The 8,632-nt window shown below is 50.7% G+C and overlaps 1 protein-coding gene across 1 annotated transcript in view; it reads left to right on the forward strand.

Annotated features, from left to right (window-relative positions):
* The window catches only part of shank1 (SH3 and multiple ankyrin repeat domains 1), a 34,592-nt gene that overhangs the window by 10,444 nt on the left and 15,516 nt on the right, over positions 1–8,632 (forward strand). The window contains 11 exon segments of the mRNA XM_067231713.1: positions 195–270; positions 273–310; positions 662–739; positions 972–1,038; positions 1,500–1,630; positions 1,632–1,670; positions 2,116–2,178; positions 2,180–2,238; positions 3,538–3,713; positions 5,305–5,418; positions 5,743–5,818. Coding sequence (XP_067087814.1) covers positions 195–270; positions 273–310; positions 662–739; positions 972–1,038; positions 1,500–1,630; positions 1,632–1,670; positions 2,116–2,178; positions 2,180–2,238; positions 3,538–3,713; positions 5,305–5,418; positions 5,743–5,818 — 917 coding nt within the window.

An 8,632-nucleotide genomic window follows, 5' to 3' on the forward strand; every position in this document is an offset into this window, starting at 1 on the left:
CCTCCATTTCAACATTCTCTCCATCCTCATGTCCCCATGACGACCATGTCTGGTCTGAAGTCTATGTGTGCGTGTGTGTGTGTATCTCTGCACCATGAATTACCTCTTTCTACAACTGTTCATTGGCTGTTCTCCCTCACCTTCTCCTCCACCCCTCCTTCCCCCTCCCCCACCCACCTCCTCCCTTCCTCCAGGCCTGTCAGAACGGTAACTCCCAGCACCTGGAGCACCTTCTCTTCTACGGGGCAGACTCCACTTCCCAGAATGCCTCAGAAACACCGCCTTGCACATCTGTGCTCTGTACAACAAGGTAAGCAGAGGTCCCCGTCCTGTAGAGACGCCAGGGCTCTCCAGCCTGGCTCCTGGAGAGATACCTGCCTACCCACACTTATCTTATCTCATTCAACACTAGTTACCTGATCAACAAGCTCATTACTAGACTCGGGTGAGCTACATTAGTGTCGGAGTGTAAACCTGCAGGCAAGTATCTCTCCAGGAGCAGACCTGGAGACGCCTGCACTCCATCCGTCTCACGGACACAGCTACACAACCACAGCACATCCCAGCTTCACAAAGCGCCAGATGAAGAGTTCAGGTGGAGACTGTGTGGTGCTGTCCTGATCGAGGGCTGTGCTGTCTAACAAGCCTGTCTTTCACGCAGGAGAGCTGCGCCCGGATCCTCCTCTACAGAGGAGCCAATAAGGAGACCAAGAACAGCAGCGGACAGACGCCCTTCCAGGTGGGAAACCCACGGCTGGAGTCGTCATGGTGTTTCTGAATGCCCAGCGTTTAGAGCTACCATGCTATCACACTGGCTGTAGCCCTGCTTGTTACCGTTACAGAGTCATTTAAAGACGACCGCTTGTTTACTCAACACTATGAGTGTGTGGGTGTATGTGTGTGTGTGTGAGTGTGTAAGTGTGTGTGTGTGTGTATGTCACACCCTCACAGCCTGAGTGTGTGTGTTTCAGGTGGCGGTCATGTCCGGACATTTTGAGCTGGGGGAGATCATCAAGAACCACCGCGACACAGCCGTCGGTGAGGAGGACTCCGTCAGGGTCGACATTCACACAACGTTCACACAACATTCACACAACGTTCACTACAACATTCACACAACGTTCACACAACATTCACACAACGTTCACACAACATTCACACGACGCAGCAGCTTTGTAGCAGAGGCATGGAGAGAAACAGCAGCTGAAAGAGTCCCACTGCAGACCGCTCTCCTCCTATATGATCACATGGTTCTGTGAGCCAATGAGCGATGAGTACGACTTCCTTCCTGAGACCTCAGCTCTGAAAATACATCCTCTGACCAGTGGGAGCGATGCACCCTCGAGGTGGAGGTCTGAAGAGAGAGACCTGCAATTTGATCTCTCTTGGGCGAACAAACCCCAGTAAAAATAGCATGAAGCATAGCATAAATAGCAACAACAAAAAACAGGAAGGAAGAATTAGCCCCCCTCACTCTCCTCCTCCTCTCCCTCCCCCAGTGCCCTTCCTGGAGTCCCCCAAGTACGCCCCACAGAGGAGAGAGAGTGGGCGCAGCCTGGCCATTCCCCACCCTCACCCCTTCCTGCGGGCCAACAGTGACAACAGCATGAACCTGCCTGACTGGATGGCCTGTCCCCAACACCCCCGGCTCTAACATCGTCTCAGTGCAGGTAGACGAAAGCACACACACACACACACACACACACACACACACACACACACACACACACACACACACACACACACACACAGCCTTGTCATCCTCCTGTCCTGCAGAGCTTACCCCCCCTCTTTCTCCCCTCCCCTCCCTCCCTCCCTCCCTCCCTCCCTCCCTCCCTCCCTCCCCTCCCTCCCCTCCCTCCCCTCCCTCCCTCCCTCCCTCCCTCCCTCCCTCCCTCCCTCCCTCCCTCCCTCCTCCCTCCTCCCCCTCCCCTCCTCCCCCTCCCCTCCCTCCTCTCCCTCCCTCCCTCCTCCCCCTCCCCTCCCTCCCCCCTTCCCTCCCTCCCTCCCTCCCTCCCTCCCTCCCTCCCTCCCTCCCTCCCTCCTCCCCCTCCTCTCCCTCCCTCCCCTCCCTCCCTCCCTCCCCTCCTCCCCCTCCTCCCCTTCCTCCCCCAGGGCTACAAACACACAGGCACGCTGCGCAGCTCCAGCAGCCCTCGAGGGGCGAGGACGCGCTCCCCCATCCCGGGGACGGCTGGGGGACAAGGAGGACCGCAGCCGGCAGAGTCGCAGGCAGGGGTGAGACTGTCCTCCTCACCAGCCTCCTCCTCCTCCTCACCAATCGGCTTCTCACCAACCTCCTCCTCACCAGCCTCCTCTTCCTCCTCACCAACCTCCTCCTCACCATCCTCCTCCTCCTCCTCACCAACCTCCTCCTCACCAGCCTCCTCTTCCTCCTCACCAGCCTCCTCTTCCTCCTCACCAACCTCCTCCTCCTCCTCACCAGCCTCCTCTTCACCAACCTCCTCCTCACCAACCTCCTCCTCCTCCTCACCAGCCTCCTCCTCACCAACCTCCTCCTCACCAACCTCCTCCTCCTCACCAACCTCCTCCTCACCAACCTCCTCCTCACCAACCGCCTCACTAGCCTCCTCCTCCAGCAGTACTGTCCTCCTCACCAGCCTCCTCCTCCAGCAGTACTGTCCTCCTCACCAGCCTCCTCCTCCAGCAGTACTGTCCGCCTCACCAGCCTCCTCCTCCAGCAGTACTGTCCGCCTCACCAGCCTCCTCCTTCATCTCTAAGTCCAGCAGTACTGTCCGCCTCACCAGCCTCCTCCTTCATCTCTAAGTCCAGCAGTACTGTCCTCCTCACCAGCCTCCTCCTTCATCTCTAAGTCCAGCAGTACTGTCCGCCTCACCAGCCTCCTCCTTCATCTCTAAGTCCAGCAGTACTGTCCTCCTCACCAGCCTCCTCCTCATCTCTAAGTCCAGCAGTACTGTCCGCCTCACCAGCCTCCTCCTTCATCTCTAAGTCCAGCAGTACTGTCCCTCCTCACCAGCCTCCTCCTCACCAGCCTCCTCCTTCATCTCCTCCTCCAGCAGTACTGTCTCGGTACTTTTAGGGCACGTTTACACGAGTACGATGTACTAAAAACAGAAATGCTTTTCCTTCAGCTGGATCCATGAAAAACACTTAAAACAGCAGTGTGCATGCCAGGCCAGTATTTATGTATTAGTATGTCACTTTGTAAAGAAACACCACGTGCCTGGGCACATAAGAATTCTTCAACAGAGCGGATTGTAGTTTTGAATGATTAATGAAATCTTGCACGTTGTTTTGAAGTGCTCATGCTTGTGCCTGAACACATAATACACACACGTAAAACATTGTCGTGTAAACAAATGGACAAACCACATAAAGTTTTCAGTTTTCAGTTGAAGACGTCGTAGTGTAAACGTCCCCTTAGAGATGAAGGAGGGCGAGCGTGAGGTGCTGTCCTCCCTGATGAGGAGCGAGCCTCGGTGTGGTGTGAGGCGGGATGCATTTGTTTTGTACCCTGACTGCTGCTCCTGTCTGGCCAGGCCGGGGTCTGTCAGTGGCGGCAGCAGTGTGGCGGCCGGGGCGGCGGGGGCGGGGGGGCCCGGCCGGGGCGGCGGCGGGCAGCGCCGGCGTCTCTACAGCGCCGTGCCGGGGCGAGTGTTTGTGGCCACGCGCTCCCACTCTGCCCAGGGGGACAGAGAGATCACCTTCAGCAAGGGAGACCGGGTCAAAGGTGCGTCGGCTTTGTTGTGGGGTTCTGTGTCGAAGAATGTTTTATGTTTTACGTTTTTTGTTGTTTTCTTCAAGAAGGGCTGATACATGCTTATTACCATGAGCACTTCCATCATGTGAAGGGGCCCCGTTTAGCCAGGCAGGCTCATCTTCATCTGCAGTCCCTGTCAGGTTGATGTCATGGAGAAACTGTCAAAGAAAACACATTGACAGAAACACATAGGTAGAGACAGAAACACATATGTAGAGACAGAAACACATAGGTAGAGATAGAAACACATAGGTAGAGATAGAAACACATAGGTAGAGACAGAAACACATAGGTAGAGATAGAAACACATAGGTAGAGACAGAAACACATAGATAGAGATAGAAACACATAGGTAGAGACAGAAACACATAGGTAGAGATAGAAACACATAGGTAGAGACAGAAACACATAGGTAGAGACAGAAACAGAAACACACAGGTAGAGATAGAAACACATAGGTAGAGACAGAAACACATAGGTAGAGACAGAAACAGAAACACACAGGTAGAGATAGAAACACACAGGTAGAGATAGAAACACATAGGTAGAGACAGAAACACATAGTTAGAGATAGAAACACATAGGTAGAGACAGAAACAGAAACACACAGGTAGAGATAGAAACACATAGGTAGAGACAGAAACACATAGGTAGAGACAGAAACAGAAACACACAGGTAGAGACAGAAACAGAAACACATAGGTAGAGATAGAAACACATAGGTAGAGACAGAAACAGAAACACACAGGTAGAGACAGAAACAGAAACACATAGGTAGAGATAGAAACACATAGGTAGAGACAGAAACAGAAACACACAGGTAGAGACAGATGTATGTGTTTGTCTCTCATTTGAATTCAAAGTCTGTTGGTTTAGATCCAAGCTGTCTGTCCCCTAACATGTCTGATGTGTGCGTGTCTCCACACGGCCCTACGTGACTGTAAGGTCTCTGTATGTGTCTGTCCCCTAACATGTCTGATGTGTGCGTGTCTCCACACGGCCCTACGTGACTGTAAGGTCTCTGTATGTGTCTGTCCCTAACATGTCTGATGTGTGCGTGTCTCCACACGGCCCTACGTGACTGTAAGGTCTCTGTATGTGTTTGTATTCAATGTCTGCAGGTATGAATATGTGTGTGTTTGTGAGTGAGTCTCAAGTGTCTCCAGGTATGTATGTCTTGGTGATATGTAGAGGGTTTGCATGTGTGTGTCTGTCTGTCACCTCCATCTCTGTGCCTCCTCGTCTTGACTCCATGACCCCATGTGTGTGTTCTCCTAGTCCCCCCTTTCTCACCCCCTGGCCCTCAGGGACCCCCTGCCCTGCTGGTTCTAGATGTTTCCCTGCTCCAACACACCCGATTCTAATGAATGGTCGTTATGAAGTTCAGCAGAAGCCTGGTAACAACCTAGTCATTAGAATCAGGTGTGTTGGAGCAGGGAAACATCTAGAACCAGCCGGGCAGGGGCCCTGAGGACCAGGGTTGGGAAACAGTAGTCAGTATATATGTGAGTTGTGGTGTTGAGTGCCTGTTTTCTGACGGGCGCGGCCTCTCTCCCCCCAGTGCTGAGCGTGGGCGAGGGGGGGTTCTGGGAGGGCACGGTGAGGGGGAGGACTGGCTGGTTCCCCTCGGACTGCGTGGAGGAAGTGGCACTGCGGAACCACGACAGCCGCTCAGGTGAGAGCACACGCACCTGCGGAACCACAAGCACCTCTCTCTCTCTCTCTCTCTCACACACACACACACACGAGCACCTCTCTCTCTCACACACACACACACACGAGCACCTCTCTCTCTCACACACACACACGAGCACCTCTCTCTCTCACACACACACACGAGCACCTCTCTCACACACACACACACACACACACACACACACACACACGAGCAACACTCACACACACACACAAGCACCTCTCTCTCTCTCACACACACACACACACACACGCACCTGCACCTGTGTTAGCCATGCTGTGACTCTGTGGTTGTGTGTTGCAGAGAGTCGAGGAGAGAGAGCCAAGAGACTGTTCCGTCACTACACTGTCGGCTCCTACGACAGCTTCGATGCTCCCAGGTAAGACCTTGGGATCTCCGTCACAACGTTCATAACCTGATTCATATGACTCACATGCTTCATAACCTGATTTGTATGACTCATATGGTTCATAACCTGATTCACATGACCTCACATGGTTCATAACATGATTCATATGACTCACATGGTTCAATAACCTGATTCGTGATACACTGTGGATGATTCACATGGCTCATACTGAACGCTTCATACTGTTGTTATGGTACACTATGGGTGATTCACATGGTTGATATGATTCAGTTCGCTGTCAAGTATTCATGAAAATCAGCACATACTTGGCATTAAGGGATACATCTGCTGTTTTGGTCTCCAAGTTATTTCTGTTGGCTGCCCAGGCTGTGGGTTCTGTCTGACTGGTCTGTGAGAGAGCGGGAGCTGTTCATCTACTTTGACCTGGTTGGTTGATCTACTGTGATTGGTTGGTTGATCTACTGTGATTGGTTGGTTGATCTACCGTGATTGGTTGGTGATATGTGGAAGCAAATCAGTGACACGTTTTTCATTTTAAAAGGCTTTGAATACTTAATATTGAAATTTAAACATCACCAAATTCATAGCATTAAAATATTTTACTTCGAAAACTATACCTGAACTAGAGAGGGTGCAATTTCTGGGGAAATTGTAGGGTGTGCTTGCTTGCGTCGATTGCAGATGGGTCCGTTTATTACGAAACAAGCTGAACCCCCTTTAAAGCAAGCTATTCTAACAACGTTGTCACCGGCAGTATTTTTCCGATGGAATCGCAATTCAAACAGTACCATCTGCTAACTGAAAATATGCCCCCAAACACGTAAATAAGCTGATATTTATTTAGGGGGAAACGGCTAATTCAAAAGAAGTTTGCTGGAAGCGATCATTGTCAGTAACAATGCTAAATGCGACCATTTTGTCTCAGTCTAGAGCCCTGTGTGGAGAAGCCGAATTGTGCTACAAGCAAGCTAGCCTAGCTGCTTTAATTTGACATTAGTTACTGTACATGCAAGTCTTGAATTGACTAAATATATGACGCTGCTAGTACACAAGCACGTCGTATCTATGCATCGTTGCTCACGTGTGCTGACGTTGGAACGTAGGCTAGCACTGAGTTCCCTTGAGCGACAAAAGGCACTTTTTGCCACAAAACTTAATTCAAGCCTAAACCGTGCAACGGAAACGTAAATATAAATACAAGCAACGCAATCGCTAACAACACAACCCTTTTGACACCGGCGTTGTCTATGTAGTGCAAATATTGAGGGATCTTTAGGGGTGGGAAAATATAAAAATAATAATTTATATGTGAGAACAATGGTTATGCTCTTTGAATGTTGCAATCTGAATAATTTCAGCTCCAATTTTTTCAGCAAAACAAATGTTGGTTCAAATGCGTGCGGGCCCCAAAAATGTTCCTTTAGGCAGAAAATTCTGGCAATTTTTTTTGGGCCCGTCCACAATTTGAGCCGAAACATTTTGAGGCAAAAAAATGTTAGACATATATTTGGGGCAGAAAATATTTGAGCAGAATTTTTTTTTCAATACATTCTGTCACTGAATTGCTTCCATAGTGATCTACTGTGACCTGGTTGGTTGATCTACTATGATTGGTTGGCGATATTGTGATTGGTTGGTGATGTACTGTGATTGGTTGGTGATGTACTGTGATTGGTTGGTGATCTACTGTGATTGGTTGGTGATACTGTGATTGGTTGGTGATCTACTGTGATTGGCTGCTTTGAGGTCTTCCTCACAGCGTACACCTACCCAGGACTGCTCCATACTGGCTTCTCATTGGTTATGGTGACCAGTGACAGAGAGGGTTGTTATGGTGACCAGTGACAGAGGACCTGCATCAGTCATGGAGATGGGCTCATTTGTGATATAACTGGACATGGCCTGAACAAAGAGGATTATTTACATAAATAATACATTCTTCTTTTCTGCTATACCCTCTCTTTTTCTCTCTCTCTTCACTAGCGCACACCTCTCTCTCTCCCCTACACACACACACACGCGTGCACGCACAGCAGTACATGCCATCATGGAAGCAAGTACCAGAGATTAACTTGTATCAGAATACACTGACTAACGTGTTCACGGTGACTGTACCCAGATCCGCCTGCACCATGGAGAAATCAACACATGTCATGGTATGTTGTCAAGGTCCTGATTAAACAGTCTGCTGTTTCTGCCTCCACCCCACCTTCCCTCTGACGGGGTTCAAAGCCCTAAGTGTCCATTCATCCACCATCCTCCCCTGCCTCTGCTCTCATCTCTCTGTTCTTGGCGTCGACGCCACAGCGCCTCTCCCTCTCTCCATCCCTCCCTCTCTCTTTTTATTCATCACCGTTTCACTAACCCCCCTGTACTTTTAAATTTTCTCTCCATCACCCTCTCTCCCCTGTGGAGTCTCCATCTGGAGGTCAGGCAGTGAAGGGCACTCCAGAAGGAAGGAGAGGGGATGAGAAGAGGAGGAGAGGGGGGGAGGAGATGGAGATAAGGAGAGGAATGGAGAGGAGGAGAGGAGGGGGGGTGAGGAGATGGAGATAAGGAGAGGAAGAGAGGAGAGGGGGTGAGGAGATGGAGATAAGGAGAGGAATGGAGAGGAGGAGAGGAGAGGGGGAGAGGAGAGGAGAAGGAGATGAGGGGGATGAGAAGAGAAGGACAGGGAGAGGGGAAGAGGAGGAGAGGGGGATGAGGAGAATAGAGGAGAAGAGACATAGGAGATTTTTTCTGTTGTCAAAACTGGCCGATATGTGACAAAACTGAGAAAATAGCAAACAGCACTCTGTATTTCCATGTGTTTTCGCTCTCGTC

Source organism: Osmerus mordax, chromosome 3 (genome assembly GCF_038355195.1).
Source record: "Osmerus mordax isolate fOsmMor3 chromosome 3, fOsmMor3.pri, whole genome shotgun sequence".
Taxonomy (NCBI): Eukaryota; Metazoa; Chordata; class Actinopteri; order Osmeriformes; family Osmeridae; genus Osmerus; species Osmerus mordax.